Here is a 22,899-nt window from a genome sequence, read left to right on the forward strand (position 1 = left end):
GTTTCCTGATTTATAACCGGGTATTGGAGTCTTTGTGGGCTCAGAAACTTACAGATTAATATATTTAATATCATTCCTGTAATCTGAAATCATGATCTTGTGTCTGAACCAATCATCCTTGTTGACTCGTCTCTTTTTGTTTCTGGGGAGACTTTTCATGTTTTGTATTTATCTTTTTGTCGCTTTTTTTTTTTTTTTTTTGAATGATTTAAAAGTTATTTTTGTATATTTAACATGCTATCTGAAACATTTCTACAGTCGAGATTTATTTGTGAAATGCGAATATGCTAACAGGGTGATAGCTTGCGGCGTGTGTCTGATGGCAAACTGAAGAACCAGAATAATGAAGTTAAAGGAATGAACTTGCTCATTCCACAAGTGCCTCCTTCTCTTTTATCAGTGGGAATAAAAGCGGTGCAGAACTGCTTCGCTCCTCATAGACATGTAGACCAGGCACTCGTCCCGAAATATGTAAGTGGCTTGATGGTGTTTCACGGTAGTGTGCAGTTGCTACCATGGCAACCTTGGTGTCTGTTCACCCCAGGGGGGGCTGAAAGCACTCGTCTCATTTGGTTCTGTTCATTTGTTTGCGCCTTTTCATCGATTCTCATTGTTCTGCCGGGTCCTTCACCTCGCCGCAGACGTCTCATCTCATCTGCTGCGGAGAGAGGTCGCTGGCTCTTTATCAGCCTGCATTAATCACAGTACAAGTTGTACATTTTCTTTTTGTTGGTGGATCTGCTTGTGGGTAATTGATTTGTGCAATAACAGTAGTTCATCTCATTTTCTAGACTTGTTTTAATTGATGACATGAATGCAAGATAACCTTATTTTTGTAAAAAAAAGATTTATACAAGAAGAAGTAGCGTGGTAAGGTCTTTGTAGAGGAAGGTTTCCCAGAAGCCTCTGGAAATTAAAATTCACATTGCAACAGTAATCTGCACTCTTGGTGTCTCAATTGGGCTTTTTGGAAACCTTATCTGGAAGACTGTGTGGCAAAGCTGCTCCTCTCTTCCAAGCCTCCCCAGGCACACAGTCAGTTTTATCGTGCTTCCGTCCATCCTTCAGTCAGAGTGGCTTTGATGAGCCCAGATCTTCTTTCCACTCCTTATGGGACTGTGCATTACAGCAAGTCATGAGGTCCAAACCAGACCAAGAGAGGGGAACAAAATTCTAGTTATTTTTCACATCGAAAATTAAAACATTGATTTTTTTGTACATCATGATGAATAAATATGATTTTAACAAACGAGTGTTTGTGTTGCAGTGTGTTTTCTGTCCGAGTCTCAGTCATCCTGCAGCTGCGCTCCTGTCCTCTGTCATCTTTAATTCCCCCTCCAGCGACAGCTGGAACGCACCTGGACTCCTGTTTTGTTTTTCTCTTGTTCCCCGTGGGGTAAATGCAGCACTACTCAACTCAAACCTTTAGATTGTTTTGTTTGTCATAAATATTTTATTCCGCCAATGTGAAAGATTTTCTTTTTCTACACCTGACTGTCCGCAGTTGAACCCTAAAATGAAAGATGTTCTGCATCAGAAAATCAAGAAGTCAATCTTCATCTTGATTTATACACAGTTTTGCATATTCTGCACAAACACCAGGAGAGTTTCTGTTTAAAACACTCAAATGTACAGTGATCAATGACAGGAATTACCCTGACTAATCACAGTTGGGTCTCGGTGGCCTTACTCAACAGAGGTGTTAGCAGTGCATCATTTTGTTTCTATAGGAGGGATTTTTGTGTACTGACCTCCAAGAGTCGGATTGGGAAATTATCTAAACATTTCCATCTTTAAAGGATCAGGGAGGTGAAACATTTTCTTACAGATTGATTTTCAGTAGATGTCAGTCTTGAAATAATTCTTAAGAAACATTTAACTGGAGATTGTTGCAGTAAGATAAGTTTATGACTGTCATAAAATGCTAACTGCTCAATATCTGGGTAGTAGCGACAATGTTTCACAGTAATAAGTCCTGGTGAGACCTTCAGTTGTTGGTAAGCACTGCTAATCCACCTCGTTTAATCTTGCTGCTCCTCTTGAAAAAATCTGTCTGGCTGTGTATTTAGAAAGTCAGGCAGAGATGGAGTCATAAATATGATCATTGCCCATGAAAAAAGTCTACCAAACAAACAAATCAGAACTAAAAGAACAGTGTTTCTAGACCAGAATATGAAGATGTCAAATACTCCTAGAAAGGATTCAACTCTTTTTTTTTCCCCTAAGGTGCCCAAGTTTGGGGGTTCCACCATAGGAATACTTCAATAATCCTCCTGGAAATCTGTTATGAAAATCATGATTGTTTAACTGACCTGCAGAGATCGCAGATAACATCAGTGAATACCTGGTATGAACAAAAGAAAACCTCCTGCTAGTTTGAAAGGAAAATTCAGATTCTCTTTGTTTTGCTGCATTGATTTGTTCCCCATGGTTCCTTCCCACAGAGAAGGTTTTGTGGAGCTATATTCCTGTTAACTGTTGACAAAATCAAGTGCAATAGATCAATCCAACAGTGAGAGAAATCCCTTTCTTCTTTATCCAGTATCCCTTATTTAAATATCACCTGTAAAACAAAAGGATCAGAAACAGGATATGTTTCCGTTTGAGGCAGCCATGACCTTCAAGTATGTTTTAGAAAGTCCAAACAAGGTTCTTCACAAACCCTCTGCATGATAGAGATCCAGGAAAAGAAGATATTGTTGAGCATTCTAGCTCAACAGCTCTGATATGTCTAAAGTGGATGTGCCAAAACTTTCTCCAGCTGAACAGAAACCAAACTGAAGTTATTTTTGGACCTAAAGAGGAGCAATCTAGTGTCAACGCGCAGCTTCAGTTATTACAACTAAAATCCAGCGATCAGGCCCGAAACCTGGGAGTAGTGATGGACTCTGACCTGAACCTTCAGAGCCACATAAAAACAGTCACAAAGTTGGCCTTCTATCACCTGAAGAACATCTCAAGGGATTAGAGGACTAATGTCTCAGCGCAATCTAGAGTAACTCATCCATACGTTTATCTTCAGTCGCATTGATTAATGCAACAGCGTCTTCAAAAGTCTGTCTAATACAATCAAACAGCTGCAGCTGATCCAGAACGCTGCTGCTCGCGTTCTCGCTAAAACCAGGAACCTAGAGCACATGACATCAGTTCTAAAGTCCCTGCAATGGCTCCCTGTAGCTCAGAGAATAGACTTTAAAATACTGTTGTTAGTTTATAAATCACTGAACGGTTTAGCACCACAATACATTAAAGACCTGTTGTTGTTGTTGTTGTTGTTGTACCAACATTCCAGACCCCTCAGGTTCTGGTTCTTGTCTGCTCTGCATCCCCAGAACCAGGACCAAACGAGGAGAAACAGCATTCAGCTTCTATGCACCACAAATTTGGAACAAACTTCCAGAAAACTGTAAAACAGCTGAAACACTGAGTGCCTTTAAATCTCGACTAAAAACCCACCTGTTTAGAGTTGTATTTGAAACGTAATCAATTACGAATTTAATGATGGCACTTGACTTAATATTATGTTTGTTGATTCTATCTTGCATGACTGTGTTTTTGTGTTTATGATGTAAAGCACTTTGAAATGCCTTGCTGCTGAAATGTGCTATACAAATAAAATTCAATTTGATTTTTGATTTGATTTTTGATTTGACCCTTTTGATTTAAAGGGTCAAAGTTCAAGAGGTCTTGTTTGCTGAGTACTTCCTGAGAGATGTTTAAGAGAGAAGATATGTTCCCGCTATATTTCTTCCCAATGAGCCCCAGAACAATAATACCTGTAAATCCATCTCAATCTGTGTACTTTATATCTAATAAAACAGGAATCAAGAGTAATGATGGGACTAGAATAGACAAAAACATCCATATTAACATAATTCTCTAAGGCCGTATGTGGATCATACAGCATATTGTCCTTGACTACTAATGTCCTCTATTGCACTATTTTCCACATACAGCTGGTGCGCTGCTCATGTTCAGTATTCAGCCAACACGACCAATTTCTGGTGTAAAGCAGTGGCTACATGCGTTTTATAAAACTCTATATGCACTTATGATTGGCTAGAATTGTTGCGTTCAATAAAAAACACATCATCCAGACGGGCGTCTACAGAGTTGCACTGAGATTCTCACTCCCTTGAACATTTCAAAAATCCCAACTCACAGTTTTCATTGACTTAAATATTCCTTCGTTGTGGATTTGTTTACATAATCTTGATCTTGATGTAGTTAACATATTTCAGTACATAGATCAGACATGAAAAGAAGGGATGTACCTCATGTTATCAATAAATTAACATGCAAAGCTAAAGATTTCATTTAACAATCTCCAAACAGCTCTTTCACTGAATATTTCTTGGACCATTTTGGACATAAGTAAACAGCATCCTCACATGTTCTTGCAGTCCCGCTGCCCGTCTGCACATTCACTATATGTAAACAAACATAAAAATCTGTTGCTTTGCTGTTTGAGGACACCATCTGGATGTTGGTTACCAAGCGCTGCTTAAAAAGCTTAATGAGCTAAACGTGTTCATTTGTCAGGCGGGCTGCTGCTCCGTCCCTCGGTGGGTCGAGGCAACCGGACCGTCTCCAGAGCTTTCTGCCTGTCTGTCATCGGTGTGAGTGTGGAGAATTATTTTCAGTTTTTAAAGTCTCTGTTGTACCTTTAATCTAAAACCTTGTGTGAGTGATGGGATGTTTATAGCAGATCTGACCACTGTGTGTAATCGAGCTGAAAGTGAGAGCTCTGAAGACATAGAGGAAGGAATCCTGTAAACGACACTTTATGTGATTTAGGATGTTTGAAGCAGTTGTTTGTAACACCATCTGTCCACGCTGGCACAGCCAGCTTCAGGTAAGTTAAATAAAAGTGTTCTTGCTGCTGTAGGGACTGATTTGTAATTAAGCTGTTACAAGTTTACAGTATAATAATCCAGTGTGCAATGATGGGATGGTAGTGAAAAAGATCTGTGTTATGCATCTTAATATAATTAGTAAAATAACCCTTCAATGAATTATAATTTGACAAAATTAACACAAATTAATATTGTAATAATGTGAATGAAAGTGTGTGTTTTCAGGTTTTATTTCAATTGAAAAGAAACCCAAGAATCAGTTGCGGACAGTAACATCAGGTTTGTAATGTTTAATGACAAGAATGAACAAAAAGCCCGGCGCTACTAAAATCACCTCCACTAAATGGAGTCAGTACTCATCTAAATGAAAGCTACGATTGTCATCGAGAGGACACAAAGGTCAAAGGTGAGCCTCGCTGCTGTAGGTAGGGACTCCCAGTGGGTCTGGTCCACTCGCCTCTGTGGTCCGACGTACGGTCACCCACAGGGTCCCGTCAGGGCTCAGGGTCCCTCTGACTGACAGGGGATCCATGTCCTCTGGGAACAGGGATTTATGGGTGAAGGTGTTACTGACGCCGCCATCATCCAGAACCTGAAGAAGAAAGACAGAACATCAGAAACAGAGAAGCAAAGGAAAACAAAACATGATCCAGAAACATGAACTCTAGTTGGTCAAGAGAGGAGCAAGAGTGGAAAACAGACTAAAAACAAGGTGAGAGGTAAAGCATGTAGTTTTTAAATGTTCAGCACTTTTGTATGCACAGCAGCTCAGACAAATTAAATTTTCATCACTGCATGATTAAGAAGGTCAACTTTAGTTTTCATGGTCATCAGTGGTAACAAACTACGTCAGATTGAGGAACTTTTTACTTCTACTGTCTGTCACTGTTCAGTTTGTTCCACAAGAGGAACTTTTCTGACTCCTGATGATTATCTGCAAAACCAATAAAGAAAGATCTGGACCAGTTAAATGTGTCGTTTAATTCAAATATGTACACTAACACAGATGTGAATGAATCTGGTGGAAAATAGTAAAGCAATGAGGCTCCAAAAGTAAAGTCTACAAAAGGTTCTGCCTGTTAAGTCATCATTTCCAGCTTCAGCAGAGACGAGGAAGCACACAAGTTACAGGCTTGCATTTTATTTATCTGCCCAAAATCCTGCAGTTGTCGTTTCCTTTAGCTTTTCTGCGTTGAAACGCCAAGTTGTGCTAATGTTGCTGATCTGTTTGCCAGTTTGAAAGACAAAGGCTGTAAAAACCAAGGAGGGATTACAAACTGCTGGAAATATTTTGAAAAGTAGACGTCTGGGTATACTTTGGGTTTTATGAACTTAGCGCAAAGTAATAAGAAACTACTTCATACACACAAGGGCCTGATTTAGTAAATAATTGCACTCCTTTCACACGTGTCAAACTCATCCTCTTTTTCAGTGATGTGTGCCTGATATTTTTACAACTTTTACAACTAAAAATAATTATATCAATTTCTGCGTTCTTATGTTCAGCCCATTCTAACAGCTTGTGCTTCACATCCAGAGTTTAATCAAATAAATGAGCTTTCTAAATAGGAGCTATTCGAATTGATGCAATCAGCTGGGGGTATGTGCTGAGAGCATGGGGGTCCGACCCCTCTCAATGTACAGGCAATACACTATGAATATGTATGCCTGCGGGATGGAAAACGAACAGGCTTTTATTTATTACACTAAGTAACTAATAAATCAGCTGATTTTATTGATCAGTAAGCTCACCATGGCCAGCACTGCAAGGTGCTGCTGATAACATTCTTTGATTTGGAGTGAAGAAGAGTAGAAAATAGGAGGCTCTTTAAAGGGAAACTATTCTCTGTAGTATAGTGGAATGTGTCTTGGGTTCATTTAGAGAGTAAGACTTTCAACAGGTACTAGGAAGGGTAAACATTTTGTAAAGTTGCTTTGTTTTGTCTGTTAGCCCAGTGGTGTCCAAACTTTTTGCTACATGGGCCAAAACCAACAAGTTGGATGTACTCTGAGGCAACAAAAATCTAAGTTTTATTTTTAAAAATAATTTTAAAAATGTAGTTTTATAGGACTTTTTTTATTTTACATAAACAAAAGCTAAATGTGCAATATATAAAACAAACAAAACAAAACAAACATAGTCAAACCGTTGCAGAAAATGAATCTGAAAAATGGAAAAAATACAACAACAGGATAGGGGTCACTTTTTATCCACAGTCAAAATTTGCTACTGAGTAAAATTTGCTGGATGGTTGTGTTTCTACTTAACATGAAACTAAGATTAATGAAACATTATTTAAAAATGAAATAATTGATTAATTGGACATTAGTTATGATTTGTTGCAAAATGGATGCTTGGAATTTCAAATATATTTGTTGATCACTTAAGCATGTGGACAAGCTCTGAAAACTCAAGTGTCATTCTAAAATTATTTTAGTTCCTGATTTCACTTTGAGATCACTTCATATTTCTGATCAGATTTCAGGGAACACGTGCCAGCCTGAGTGAAGCTACATAGGAAGGCAACAGTAAATATGTTAGCCACCATTTTTAGATTTTCAATAACATCTTTTCAGGGGAAAAATAAACAGACACATTCACACCTTCTGTGCGTGAATGACGACATGGTGGTTGTAGGCCATCACAACGATGTCGTGTGGCTCGAACTGACTGAGGTCAGCTGCCATACAGTAGGAATCACCGAGACATCGCACCCCATTTCCCTGCCAGTTCGTCACAGTGCCACCTACAGGAGGGGAGGATGCAAAACAGGGCTTGAAAAACACATTAATGTACAAGATTAGCTGCGCTTTGTATGAATAATAAAAAAATGTTTAGAGATGAGCTTGTTTTGTAATGTTTAGTAATAAACACGTATTTGATCTATAAAAAAGCGTTAAAGCCAGACTTTATTACGCAGTGTTTGTTTTTAAAGGCTTTTCAACAAGAAAAAAAATGTCTGTACAGTCTGGAGAGGAAGCAGATACAGTTCTTCAACATCTTTTGGATTTGGTTTAATATTCTCATCGACAAATGACAAGAAATATGTCAAAGGAATATCCATTTAAAAGCAATAGATTACTCTGACACTTTTTTATGGATCTGAGGCAAAACTAGTTTCAAACTAGAAAACTTTCTAAAAAGAAAAAATACTGGATCTATGTAGCTCATTACTTGATGGTGCGATTCTCATTTTTAACTTTTTTTTCCTAACTTTTGTTACTGTGTCATGGACTAGTGAGAAATAGACACATCGTTAGATAAATAAGTGTGTTTTTTTTTGTTTTTTTTACCTGGATTTCCAAAGGATGACCTGCTGAAGTTGGGCGGACTGTCGGACCCCGCTGAACCCTCCTCTTCAAAAAGACTAGAGCAATTTGCTGAGTGAATAAAAGGCTCGAAAAGAGCATCCAAGGAATCAGAGGATCCATTAGGTGATCCATCTGATCGATATGAGCTGGAAGTGCTATAACGTGATGAGGAGCGATACGAGGAAGAGGATCTTTGGCTGGAAGTTGTCAGTGATGCCATGACTGAAGATATCAGTGGCCTTTAAAACTTGCTGAGAACCAACTTCTATCCCAGATGCAGCCAATCTGTCCCCAGATATGAGTTCTCATTAAACACTGACAGAGTCTGCCAGCAGCTACTGACCTCACACTAACCATCCTGTAGCCTTTGTTGTGGGGTTTTATAGAGCCCTGCTGCATCATGGGACACAGTGTTGGCTACTCTGCAACGCATTCTGGCTTTAGCCCTAAATGGTAATTTGTCCAAGCACTTGGGCCAAGAGTGTAACGGATAAACTGATAATGAGCGGAGACCGCTTCCTACTCTCACACACAAATACCCACATCCAGAGATAACGCCCATCAGAGCTGCTGGAGACGTTTCTGGCATGTAGTCAGAAATAGAAAAGCCGTTGAGAGGTTAGGGCGTCCATACGACTGACATTGCATGCAATGTCAAACATATCTGACTCATTTACTTTCTATTCTGCAAACAAATTGAAAGCTTTGCAAAGCTAAAGCAGAGGATACTTGTTGAGGAGGCACTCTGTGAGCCAAAATAACAATCTGTGCTCGCTATTTTTGAATTCAATTTTCTGTGTAGAAGACCAACTTTGAATGGATGTAGAATGTTGGACTGGTTTTTGTGCTTATCCATATAGCCACGACGAATCATTTCCAGACTTTATCTGCATTTAATGTGACGTAAATCTTGCACGACAGGAGAAAACAATATTTAATAAATAAAAACACTGTCAGAAACTGGTTGTAAAATTGTGCGCGCTCCCTTGATACTTTGATGGAGTACCTTTTGATTCAATGTCATTGTTAAGTCTTGTTTGGTAGGAATCATCTTGACTTGCCAATGTCTGTCTACTCTGAAAAAGTTTTCCAAATCAGTCAGGCTGTGAGGTTTTTCTCTTGTTCACAGCCCTGGATATAAATGTAAACTTGTTGCAATTCTAAAAAATAAAGTTCTTCTTCATCCTGAGTTTACCAGCCGACGCCTGAAGGCGCAGGTGTTGGCAGATGCTCCCTGGCGGCTCGCTAGTCCGTCACAGGACAAACAAACACCCTCTGTGAAGAAAACAGATCTTTATGAATTGCTGCTAAAGACTTAAACTTTAGTTTTATCAGTTCATGACACATTGGAGGACATTTAATAGATTCTGGATGTTTTCTTTGGAAGAAAAAAACCTTTTCTTCCAACTCCCCTCTTAGTCTAGGCAAGAAGAAGACAAGACACTGTTGTCAAAGGCAGAACACAATCAGTACTTCAGTGCTGCTGCTGTCGGCGTCTTGACAGCTTCCAGGACTGGATTCCTTTGTCTTTTTTATCAATAATGGGGGAATGTTCAGTTGTAGAAATGTTACTGCTGCACTCCTTTTTATTTGTATTTTTTCAAATATTGATCTTTGCCGTGCCACAGTGAGTGTGGATTTATTTTCTCCTGATTCTACAATGAACTCCATTTCAGCCTCTCTGTAAACCAAAGCTTTAGCTAAAGGACACAAATCAGCAAATGTCAAGAGAATCCTCCCGAGGCCGAGCTTTCCTTCAGGTTAATCAGATTTACTATAGCTGATGACAGGTGTGAACTAGTCAAGAGGGATGAATGCTGGAACAGAATCAAAAAGTGGATTAAGCAAAAATAGTAAAGCATCTGCAACCACTTTTGTTTTTGGAGGATATTTTTACCTGAAAAGTTGAAAAAATTTTAAATATGTTTAACACTGTCATCACAAAGCTGTTGCATTATATTAACAGGGGTATGTAGACTTTTTCTACCCCTCTGTTAACCTTCATGTTTTCTATGACATTTACAAATTGTCCTAAAATCACTGTGACATTCAGCACGGTCACATAGACGAATACCTTTAATAATTTATTTTTGTAGAGTTTGCCTCGTGCTCAAAGAACTTTGTTGTCAGCAGTAATTCTGCTGGTAATATGAAGCACTGACAGCCCCAATGTGTTCCCCCACCAGTGGAACAAATGCTTCTGCCTTTGTGAAGCAGCATAAACTAATAAGTCTTTGGAAAGCCTAAAAACTTGACCCTGTACAAGGTGCTACTATTCAGGATGGGGAGACAATAGAAAAGAGACAAACTGGGAGATAGTAGACTCAGCTGTTTTCTGCAGCTTCTCTCTCAGCTGGGCAGTGGAGGAGTTCATCCTCAGCTCCCTCACTGGGGACTCAGTACTTCCTCTGGGAATGGTTTCAGCCCCTAATGACACATTTTGGTCTCCAGAGTCCAGAGCTGCCTCGCTCCTGGCCCACTCCAGATGGTGGACCGTCAGTCGGTGCACCATGGCTGAACTCAGAGGAGATAAAAAAAATGACGGCGTTAATGAGGCAAGAAGTACACAGAGAACTCCATGATGGGTCCATTTAGGCTTCCTGAGCATGACTGAGTCATTGTTAAATCAACCTGCGTCAATGTGTTTGCAGCTGTAAAACATTCAGGAACTGTAGAAATCTGCATGGAAGATTTTAGACTCACACAGAGTTCAGCAAAGGAAAGTTTTATCACTTTCTGGAAAATAATGTTTTGGGGCAATTACTTTTTCACATTGGACCAGCCTGATTGGGACGTTTGCAGAAGTACCATAACACAGTAAAGTACAAACTAAACTTTTATTCCCTACTCAGTGACATTTGTCACTAAATTGTTTGTTTCAAACATTTCCTCACGTCTGACATTAGCCTTAAACAACTTCACCCTCCAGATGCTTTTGCTTTCGGAAACTTCTTCTAATTTGTGAATCGTCTTATTTTGAAGAGAGTTAGCTATAATTGAGAAAAATGCTTTATGACCGTAGAGGGAATCCTTTATACAGTGACTGAAATTAAACAACTAAAAAACTTGAAAAGAAGAAGCCTTGTTTTGCTTTCTTGTCTCTGTATCTTCAACTAAAAAGACCACATGTTTCCTCAAGTTTAACAATAAAACTTCAGATTCTGGGATTTACTTATTCTGGGATTTACAGATACAGGATTTACAGATATCTTTAGCTCACCGCCTGAATGGCAGCCACTCAGACCCGAGGCTCAGAATCAGATTTTTCAGTCTGTGGTGTAGATCGGATCCGATCAGGGCTGCCTGAGCCGGGGAGGGGGGATCAGATGCCGCTCCGCTTTGCTTCACAACCTTGACAAGATGCAATTTTATACCAAAAATAGGATTTTTCTGAAAGGTGCTTCATATTAGCTCTTTTCTTTGTGACGCAAACAACTGTTAAAATACAGCAGAGCACTCTGTTAACACTTATTTCGACTAATTGTTGAAGATTTTATGGTTTCTTTAAACATGCTGTAGGTATGCACTGTGCTCTCACAGTGAAGGAAAATAGTTTCTTTATACACATTAGTGCTTGATATAAAAGTGTTAAGCATTCAGGATCATAATATCACACGAGATTTGAGATTTAATCACTATTCTCCTTAAAATTGTAATATTCTTGTTTTCAAACATATTGCTGTTTTTATTGTTGTTCTTGTTGTTGTGAACATTAAGTTCACTATGATATGTTTGGAGAAGACTAACATTGTTACAATAATTTATGAGAAGAGGTAAAAAAAATTATATTTTGCCCCAACTTTAGGGACAACAGGGCTTAGAGGGACACACCAAAAGTTATGGTTAAATTCAGAATTCATCTGCAGTAAAAACTGAAAATAGCTCCTCAAGCAGCTTAGAAAGGCTGATGTTTGTGGTTGTGGGTCTATAACTAAGCTCGAAGTTTGGCTATGAGGCCAAAATATAACATTATATTCTTTTATGTGTTTGTATTTCATGTTACTTTCCACAGCAAACAATTACATTTCTGAATTTTAAACATTTCTGTGGCAAGTATGGATTTTCCCACTCCCTTTAGATTGGTAGGAAACTATATATATATATATATATATTTTTTTTTTTTTTGCCTTTTAGTTGCAGAATATTTCAGAATATAGTTTCACCTCTGTGCGAACGTCAGCCAGTCTCAAATTAACTTAGGCATGGTCACCTCTTATAAAAACACTTCATTTCCACAAAATGGATCTGTCAGCTCCCAAGAGAGTCACAATGTCATGGAAAAGTGAAATATGAATCAGCAGTTTTTACCACATTTCCTGTTTAATCTGTCTAATGCTGCCATAAAGTCTTACTAGGGATCAAGTCTTCATGTCAGTAATCTAACTGCAAACTGATTTACACTGTGTTAACTGCAATTATTGGTGTTAAAGAAGCAAATGCAATAGTTTAATGCATGATTAGTCTCAGAGCACTGTATTTTACAGAGATGCAAAATACAGTGCTGATCCTGTTGCATTTTTTTCTTACTCCTTGTGTGATTTATTGGACAGTGTTGACCAGTTTTGACCCAGACTGATTGCTGATCAGAATCTGCCAGATTTGATTCAAACTTCATTTCACCTGTGTTGCTGTTTGAAACCTAAAAAAGTCAGATCTTTATCCAATCCGTGAACGACCTATTCGAAAGCAGTACCGGCTCACGTTAACAGCAGTCTGGATTAGCTGCTTTCAGTAACAAAGGTGTTCAAAATGAATTGAGAGGAAGCACAGAGCTGTGAGAATGTATTCAAAAGGAAAATGTCCTTTTGAAGATTCTAGAGAGCGAGACTTAAAGCAGATAACGGGAAGGCTGAGCAGAAGACAATAAAGTTGTTTTGTTTTATCCTTTTGAGCGTCTCTACCAGAAAACATGATGGGTTTGAAAATGTTGGCAGATTGTCAGAACTGCTGACTGTTTTGTAATGGTAGCCATGCCAACAATGACTTTCACTAAAATAAGATCCTAAAGACGCATTCAAATGCTAGCTGTGCTAACATCGACATTCACTACAATAAGATCCTAAAGACATATAAAAATGAAAAGTCTGTATTTATTTAAAATATGACTGAAATGGGAATCAGCTAAAATCTGAATTGACAGAATAAAACTTTACAAAACATGAAGTTTGGAAATCAGCTAAAATCCTGTTTGGTGCATTTCTGACAATGCAAAGTGTTTAATCTCCAGAAGACCTTCACCCAACATAAAAAGATATCCACCCAAACACCAGAGCATTGCAAAGAACAATAACAATATTTTCTTTATTTTTGAAATAATATCAGATGCAGCAAACAAATATGTTTATTTTTCAATCCAAGGTGGCTATATTTGAATAATTACATTCAGCCAAAAGAGGAAAAAAAGGTTTTAAAAGAAGAAAAGAGACTGACATTTGGACGGAGGTGAGGGGTAAGGAGATGAGTTTGACTGATGCAGATGGTGAAATGAATCCCTTGCAGTGTGGAAAACTACAATCATCTAAGGTCATCTTTCCTTTTACCCTGTTAGTGCCCACCTTGCCCTCTCTGTTAGGGGACTCTGGTATGGCTTTGCTCTCTGAACTCTCTACGGTAAGTCTTATTTTTGGTCATATCAGCCTGATGTGAGTCAAACACAGACCGTGAAAATCCCCCATTCACTTCCTGTTGCACTTTTTACTCACTTTTGTGTTGGCCAGTTTTGACCCAATAACCGCTGATAGGGTGTGAGAGGAGAGCGGTCCCCCGGCCCATCTGCTTTGTTCTGAAATGGTAAGTAGGTTACAAGGTGATGGGGGCACTACCACCATGTGAATATTTATGCCGGCCTCCTGCTTCGCACTGTCTGACAGATGTTTTGATGTCTTTTTATAGCACTGGTTCCCTCAGCTGATGTCACACACACACACACACATACACACACACACGCACGCACGCACGCACGCACACACACACACACACACTCACACACACAGTCACACATATAGTGAATCTGGAGCACTTCTCTCTGATAAGTATCCAATGGCACTGCTTGCCTGAAGCAACAAGCTAAAACTAATTGCCCAGGGATACTCTCGCAAGCAAGATGGAACATGTTAGGACAGAAAGGCATGTGTCTCAATGAAGGGAATCAAGGGTTTCCTGTTGTTCTGGGCCACAAAATCTCAAACACTTTTTATACAGAGAGACAAGTACGAAAACAAAAGTTGGTGTGGAGTTTTCTGGGACAGCTGACCTCAAAAGCTGCCGCTTAGAAACTTGTGCTGGTGACGAGGGTCTGGGGAGAAAGCAGGGGGAGGAGAGAGCAGATGGACTGAAGGGGAAAAAGGAGAACAAAAAACGACAGAAGGGAGAGAGAGAGAGAGATACATGTCTCCTGAAGTTCAGTCGTTTTTGTAATTGCAGGCTAATTGCCTTTCGGCAAAGGTAGCACTAAGACGCCCATCTATTTACGTAATAAGCCCCCCTATGGGGAGGGAGGGAGCAATAGACGGACAAAAAAAAAGAGCGGGAGCAAAGGACAGAAACAAAGAAAGGCGGGATGGAAGAAGGGAAAATGACAGGATGGTGATGGAAGGATGGAGAGGAAACACATTCATCAGGCTGTCTGGTGTATCAACGGCACATCTTCTGCTTCTATCCATGTGAGGAAAAACTGTTCTCTTGGTGGTGACTGAACAGAGTCACAGTTCTCAGAAGTATAAGATTCACAGCACATACATGTAGATGTGAGAAACAGAGAAAGTCCAAGGTGCCCGTCTTTACTTGAAGCCGCAAGGACATTCAGATAGACATGCAGAGAAAAAGCGTGCACAAGAGGCGCTCAGAGTGAGCTGATAAACGGGGGAGGAAAAAGGGGGAAGGTTGTGAGACAATGGGACGGTCGCGTCACCGCGCTTGGACAAAAGCGCAAACTCGCTTCGCCAGCGTTGCCCGGCTTTTAATGTCAAGCAAAAGGACAGTGACGCTGCAAGCTCTCATCACTGCAGGAGATACAACAGGATTTCCTGATGCCTCTGTCTAAGGGGTACACATTACTGTGATCCCTGTTTGAGGGGATGGGAGTTGAACTGTGGTCTTAGACACCGAGGAGGACGTGAGGATAGTCATGCAGTTTGAGAGGTCAAAGGTGATGTATGAAAGGCACAGCTTCAATGGTTCCCCCTGAGTTTTCACGGTTTTGCCTAACTCTTAACACTAGCATTTGCTGTTTTCTGTAAATGAGGCGATGTCAAACCTTAGTTTTAGTTTAATCCATCGAAACCAGAAAAAGTTAAGCCTCAAACAGGAGATGACCTACCCCAAAACACTGTTTTAAAGGGAATCGCTGCATTGGAGGGGATTTGGAATTAATTGACTGTGCAAGCTGGGAGCGCTTGCTGACATCTTACGAGACACAGCTGGACACACAGTTTCACAAAATCTCAAAATACAAACACACACACACATTGAGGCTTCTTTGAACAAAAAGCATAGAAGTGGGGATCAAGTCGGTGCTTGAATTATGTCGTACTGTAGAAAATGACGACTCACTCCAGGGTTTCTCTTGAACATGTGCACACATGCAGGGTGAGAGTGAAAGAGGAGTGGAGCTTGTACATTTAGGCATGGGCCGGTAGCAGGTTCTCAAATGATCACCTTGGTTTCACAGTGTCATGATGTTTAAAAAAAGGATTTATACAAACATAGCAAGATCGAACTACTGTGATTTAAATAAAAAAAAGCAACAATTTATTCCTACATATGGTAAAATAACAATGTTAGCATAGTTAATATTACTACTTCATTTTGATACAAGTGCACAAACATTTATCAAATTTTAAATCATGTTAAATTATGTTTTCATGCCATCATAGGTGGGTAGCACTAACTAAAATTAGTTGCATTGACCCTAAAGCACGAATCATAAAGATTAGTTCTGCTAACTCACTATACTATTGTAGCATTTTATTGAGCTATTGAGCTAATGCTAATGTGCTCGAGCACTAAATTCAACCATATTGATACCGTCATGTGTTACAATGTATCGCCCTCAAAATGGTGAGATCTCTTGACCATTTTGAGGCTCAACAAATCTGAGAGTAAAATTTGTTAAGCCTGAAATGATTGAGACCACTTTATAGTTGCTGAGCATTGCTAACTCTGTTGACCACAGCAGGACTTTGGTCAGAAAACAGGGAGGACATCAGTTTACAGTAAGGCTGCAGACTGTAGTTCTACAGCGATTCACTCCGGGTACAGAATAGACGCCATTTGCCGCTCTGTCATCACAGGATATGGAACAGCTACGTAAACATTCTTCACCCACTTCAAAACAAGAACATGAATACAATCATTAACTACTTGAAGAATTTGTAACAGTCAATAACCAAATCTAGGATTTTATTCAACTGAAAGTTTCCAGAAGAGACAAATAAATTAGCGCTTCATGATTTGTCTGGAAAGATTTACATAGGGGAAGCTAAGGGTACTAAATGTTTTCAAAGTTAACAAAAATGCTACACAAACAAAACAAAAAAAACATTTGCTTTGGAAATTTTCACTCGGTTTGACAAATACTATCTCAAGGTATTTTAATAATGGTCTTTAACCCATCCCAGAGAGTATCTCCATTTTAGAAATGAATGTAGTGTCTAAATATCTAAGCTGTTAGTATCTGGTCTAAATACTAAATGCTAACAAGATGTTAATTTGTATGACTTTTTATCAAGGACTCTGAAGCACTTTATGGTGGTGAGCTACATTGTAGCCATAGCTACCATCGGGTCCTCTGACAACCACAAGTAGGCAAGGTGAGGAAAGTTTTCTAAGGACACAATGACTGAAACAGAGGGAGCGGGATTTGAACCAGCAACTCAAATCACATCATTACACATTATTACTCCAAAATCTCAATTTATAAATGGATAACTTTTATAAGGATTGAGGTAAATGAATGTCACTGAATGTTTTTTGGCATTTTGTATGATTTATTACATTTTTGTTGTGGACCTCACAGATTTTTTATTAAAATTTTAAGCTTAGACTACCTTTAAATTAGGCTTTTTTTTCCCCCTTAGTCTAAACCTTCATAAAATATATTAAATCAGGGTTATTTACACACTTGAAATGTCTAAATGAGATCTACGTTTATCTTCAACCTTTGTTGCTCTCTGGGGACGATAAAAAGGGAAAATAAGAAAACTTTGAAAGTGTAGCTCTTTTAAAACCTTGGTATCCTTGATCCTGGTAACTCATTTTAAACTTTTAGCTGTTTTGAAAGTGTAACGTTTTGGTACCACCAACCAGCCCATGCCTACGTGCGTGTGGGAATGAATGCATCCATGCTCTGGTTCAATGGGATTTCCTGAGTTGCATGAAAGACATTTTCTCTCAGGTACGTCAACATGGAGAGGATGAAGTAGGCTCTTAACGTGTCACATTACATGCCTTTTTGCAAGCATTATAGAAAGGGAGAGTACAGAATAAAAAGGCAAAGCTTTCCAAGAGTCAACATAAGAAGAAAAGATGAGTATTTAGAAGTTTTTAACCCTTGTGTTTAGAAATGGGGTCCATCTGACCCCACACACGTAAAACTTGTATCATTTGCCACAGTTCTCTACGTTTGCCTCAGTCCTCGCACGCACAAGGGTTAAATAAAAAAAACAAAAAAACGAGCTCTTCATGAGGATCATGATAAATGGCAAAAAACCATATCACAGTATCCTCTTTTGAAAAAAAAAGTAAAATTTCACATTTGTATTGTTGCTTTTTTTTTTTTTTCCCAGTAGACTATATCACACAGTGATAACAAAGAACAGGAGAAATCTACAGCCACATTAGCTTCGTGCAAAGACCACATACACTGGCACGCCGCGTAGGCAAGGAGATCAAAGCAAGACAACGCATACAAAAATATAGAAAAATCTCCAAATGCAACCCATCTCTGCACAGGAAAATAGGTTTCTGTCGCTTGTTGCCAAACATCCGTCGTTGAGGCGTCGCTTCGGGAACTCTCTCTTTGTGTTTCCTGTGTCCCTGCTGTGAGTTTTTCTTTTTCAAGAGCAAAGTTCAGGTTTCCTCCACAGAAAACACCGGGGGAACACCGAGCAGCTGTTCATCAATATGCCAGCTGTCCATCATGATGATGACATGAACAACAACATGACTGATAGAAAACTAGTACATCAAAAGCATATCATTTCTGTCATATCATTTGGAACGCATGATTTTTTTTTTTTAAATACATACCATTTCCTGTCACTTTGAAGACATTCCAGCATTTGCTCATAATTGACAGTGACAGGGTTAAATAATTTGGCATACTCAGCAAGCCATGCCCAGAAGGATGCGATTTACTCTCTTGCAAAGGATAGGGGAAAGAGGTTAGGAGATGAGGGATGGGGTGAGGACAGGTGCCAGGATGCAGTGTCAGCCTGCTCACTCACGAGAGAGAGAAAGAGAGAGAGAGAGAAAGAGAGAGAGAGAGAGATGGGGAGATGGGTAGTGGTGATACAGCACAGCTGAGATTACAAAAACGTGCTCGAGCCCAGGTCAACCCATTGATTTCAGCACTTGCAAAAAACATGCAGATATAAGTCAGAGGTTTGGACTCTCAGTCGATCTGTCTGCCTGTAGCAGAGTCCTTTCACCACACCGAAGAAGCCGAAAAATTGTGGGCGTCATACCCGAGAGTTAGTCCCTGGACTGACCATGCCTAGTCCAGCCCTCGCCATTCTCACACTGATGAAAAAGGATTGTTTGGACGCCTTCAAAACAAAAAGTGTCAACACGTGGAATGGGGCCAAAGCACTTAACGGATGGAGAGGAGAGCTGAGATGCTGCGAGTATAAGGCAAAGACAGATGATTTACGCATCATTCAAAAGGTTCAAACTGTTCAGACACCGTGACGAAGAGGGGAAGTTGTCGCTGAAAATGAAGAAGCCCCTCCCCAAATACTGAGATGAGAAAAAAAAGGAGTCATTGGTTGTTCGGCTCTTCTGCTCTCTCCTCCAGCTCCTCCTCTTCCTCCTCCTCGTCGAGGGAAACAACCCCTGAGGAGGCCACATCGGACACCCTCCTGTGTGGGTCGTAGTCAGGAGGGTACCCCACCCCCTGGCCCTCCGCCTCCTCCTGGCACACAGTGCCTTCATAGTCCTTGCAGGGGGTGTCATCATCCTCACCAGGTGACAGATATGTTTCAGAGTAAGACATGGAGTAGCAAGGAGAATCCTGACCTCCGTAGGACCTGCTGCCCCGGCCGCCCCCACTCAAGCTGTGGAAGCCACAGTCTCCCCCACAAGGCCCACTATGTCCCACCCTCTGAAGTCGGGCCAGCAGCTCCTCCCCTCCATGCAGCGCAGACAGGATCTTTGCAGCAAGTTCAGCTGCGTTGTTTTGGGCGTGATTACCGCGATGAGTCCTCAGATCGCGGAGCAGCGGGTGCTGCTCGTCGAGGCTGCAGAGGCTGGAGCAGAGCGTGTCCGGAGAGCACGCCGTTGGGGAGGGCTCCCTGCTGCCACCGCCCTCGCCGATCCCTCCTCCACTCTCGGGACAGGGCCTTCGCATGCCCAGGTGCTGGCAGAGCTGGCTGTGGATCAGGTCCTTCAAGTACGGCGGATAAGACGACAGTTCTAGGGAGAGCAACACAAACTGTAAGCATGAAGTCTTGAAAGAACAACAACCGTGATATAGTAAAGAGGAGGTAAAGCTAATTCCTTTTTTTTGGGATGTTGCAATAAGAAATATGTATACCTATTAAACTACTCCCAGAGAAGACTTTACAGAGGGTCTCAAATGCTAGTCTTCAAGAGACAGGAGCCCTGCAACTTTTAGATGTGTCCCTTGTCCTACACACAGGAATGAAATGGTGAAGCTGCCTCACTAGCATGCAGTCAAGCTCTACTGACCTGTGCTAATGAACTAATATTGGAGGCAGGTGTGCTGAGGCAGGGAGCCGTTTAACAGGTGCAGCACCGGCCCTTGAGGACTGGAGTTTGAGACCATAAAATGCTGTACCTTTTGGACAAATGTACCTTTGTTTTCTTCGTATCTCAAGATTCACGTAAGGATTTCATGGAGATAAAAATCTTAGAATCAAAACAAGACGGTATTAAGAAGAAAGTGCTTTGCAAAAGTGTTCACAACCTTTGAAATGGGAACAAGGCCCATTATGCTAATTCAAAATATCTTTCATTTTAATGATAAAACACCTGGAGCCTTGAAAGGCAGCTGTGAAGTAAAATTGGAGCTTTAAGAGTTTTATCAACTTGGCTTACATTTCCTCAAGAGTCTATTGTCATCACACACAGGTCTGCATGCATGAGATCCAACTAAATATGGTCTTCCAGAAGGTAAGAAGCTACTGGTGAATATATGAATGCTATTAACTGCAGTGCAGTGCATTGGCGGATGTGTGTAATGAAGATGAAAGCTCCGGTGCACACACTGCCGAGTGCCTTTATAACCCACTAACACACAATGCCCACACAGATGCTGCCTCTGCAGCAGAGGAAACGATATTAAACTTGCAGGAGGGATATCAAATTGCGCAGACAAACAGAAAAATGTCACGAGAGGATGAAAACTGGGGCACTGGGACAAAGAAAGACAAAGAGGGGGAAAGAAAAGAGAGATGGATATGGGAGGAGGTGTCTAATTCAGCTTTGAATCAATGAGGTTTGATTTAGCTGCTGTGTGTGTGTGTGTGTGTGCGTGCGTGCGTGCGTGCGTGCGTGCGTGTGTGTATTTACCTGTGCTCTGTGTGGTGGGCTCGCTGGCAGGCAGAAAGTCTTCATCATATGAGTCATCATTGGACTCGTCGCCGTCCACAGAGGACCAGGCCCTCAGCTTAGCCTCGGCGATGGCAAACTGCTCTGCCACACCTGCAGACACACAAGCGGCACACATGAGCTCGCACATGCACGCAGGGCAATTACACGGTTGGCATGGTAACAAGGAGGCTGCATTGTGCCTCGGCGTCATCTGCTGCCTGACCGACAGATCTGTGTGAGGTGCGGTGCATCATTAGGAAGAGGAAACGCGACAGCATTCCCAATACAGTCGGGGTTCACCAGCCGTCACCTGGCTGGTGCAGTTAAGATGGATGTCGCTTGGTGTTTAGTTGTGCTCCGTCACGTTGAGACTGTGAGCTGGAGGAGGTACAGAGGAGAAGTGCCAGCTCAATCTGTGAGGGAAACGTTTGTGAAAAGAGGTAGATTTGTGTGCTTCTAGTTTCTATAAAGGTTTAATCTCTTGAATCCTTTCTGGGAAGCATTAAAAGTCACATCCAATGCAAAATCATAAGGCAGAGGAGTGAGGAGGAGGAGGGTGAAACACATTTACTTGTTCCTACAATTCCAAACCAACCTAAAAAAACAAACAAAACAAAACTAAGTTATCAGTTGAAAAGGACATCAATGTGAATAAACCTATAGTCCCAGATTGGTCTGAACATTTCACTAGTCTCTAGCTTAGAATTAAACATCAGCTCCAAAAACCAGATTAAATAGATCAACTCTTTGTTTATGTTCCTAGAGAATCTCTGTCACTTAAACCAGGCTGACAAATCTATCAGCTTAATGACTGCAGGTTTTAAAGGAAGAGCGTCCATCACCAAATGATCTGGCTCTGTTAGGGCAAAACATTTACACCTTGCAAGCACAAGCATGTCATAGAAGTGAAAAGCCAAGAGAGGATGCATGTTTGTCTGTGTATATTTATTTATTGTGTAACTATGGCTCCCATGAATAGCCTTTAATATCTGAGTGACCTATCTTCCCCAATCAGGAGCAGCTGCCAGTCAGAGACAGGAAGTCACTCACTTGTTTCCTTAATGTCACCCTGCTCCCCCTCCTTCCTCCTACCTGCTCTGTATTCGCCCCTGTTCTCCTCCATGTCATGCCTTCCTTCCAGTTGTCTCTCTCAGTAAAATTCTCCATCGAATCACCTGGCTCTCCTGATTCCTCATGTTCTCTCTTTCTCTCCTCCCAGCAGTCTTTCGGCCCTGTCTCGTTCCCCTGGTTTTGATTTTCCTCTCCTCGGGCTTCATCTCTTTATGTCTCCCTGTCGGTCTCTTCAGCTCAATGCTCAGTATTCATGCGACGTTTCCCACGGGGAGAGAGATCGATGCTCCCATTCATCCCTCACTGTGGCTGGACCCTGAACCCTCCTCACAAACAGCAGCACAACCTCCCACAGACGGAGCTGAGCTGTGCAGGTTGAGCTTTAGATCTAGAAAGTGGCCATTCACATGCCACTAACATTCATTTTAATGTCACCAATGCACATAACCAATACAAGGAATTTAATAGCTAAGAGTGGGCGCCCACATGAAACACACGTTTTGCAACTCTTACATGATGAAATGTAGGAGGTGTTCTGCATTGATACTATTTTTAATCCTGGTGTGTGAAGGAGTGTGTTTTCAACCCTATTCAGTTGTGACACATTGTGTTCGCAAGGATGATATCCCAGCTTTCTTGGACTCAAATGTTTGGTTGAATAGTGGAAACACCAGGGAGGTTCGCTGTTTTCAGCCAATCGTTTTCCTGATCTGAACATTTTAAGACGGAGGGCCAGCGGTGTGGTGGCCCTCACCACACCGCTGGTGTGGTTATCACATTTTTGCACATGCTGACTTTATTCTGTAACTTGAACACGAATGTTCACTCACCATCACGCCATCGGTGGATTGCAACTTGACAAAAATAATAAGAGTCAGCACAACTGGCA

General features: G+C 40.9%; 2 protein-coding genes across 5 annotated transcripts in view; both read right to left on the reverse strand.

Annotated features, from left to right (window-relative positions):
* Nucleotides 1-5,070: 5,070 nt before the first annotated feature.
* hspb12 (heat shock protein, alpha-crystallin-related, b12) lies at nucleotides 5,071-8,493 on the reverse strand. The gene is made up of 3 exons (XM_016676643.1): nucleotides 8,151-8,493; nucleotides 7,461-7,603; nucleotides 5,071-5,448 (listed from the first exon to the last, which is right to left on the reverse strand). Exons 1-3 carry the CDS (start codon nucleotides 8,386-8,388, stop codon nucleotides 5,257-5,259), a joined length of 573 nt encoding a protein of 190 aa, XP_016532129.1. The 5' UTR covers nucleotides 8,389-8,493; the 3' UTR covers nucleotides 5,071-5,256.
* An 8,746-nt stretch (nucleotides 8,494-17,239) lies between these two features.
* fam131ab (family with sequence similarity 131 member Ab) overlaps nucleotides 17,240-22,899 on the reverse strand; it is a 21,519-nt gene continuing 15,859 nt past the window's right edge. For all 4 annotated transcript variants that reach the window (XM_016676640.1, XM_007562573.2, XM_016676642.1 and 1 more), the window contains 2 exons: nucleotides 20,919-21,050; nucleotides 17,240-19,799 (listed from right to left, as the gene is read on the reverse strand). In XM_016676640.1, the coding sequence (XP_016532126.1) occupies nucleotides 19,147-19,799; nucleotides 20,919-21,050 (785 nt within the window). In that variant the 3' untranslated portion in view covers nucleotides 17,240-19,146. The remainder of the gene's footprint in view (nucleotides 19,800-20,918; nucleotides 21,051-22,899) is intronic.

This window comes from Poecilia formosa, unplaced genomic scaffold (genome assembly GCF_000485575.1).
Source record: "Poecilia formosa unplaced genomic scaffold, Poecilia_formosa-5.1.2 Scaffold138, whole genome shotgun sequence".
NCBI classification, from domain to species: Eukaryota; Metazoa; Chordata; class Actinopteri; order Cyprinodontiformes; family Poeciliidae; genus Poecilia; species Poecilia formosa.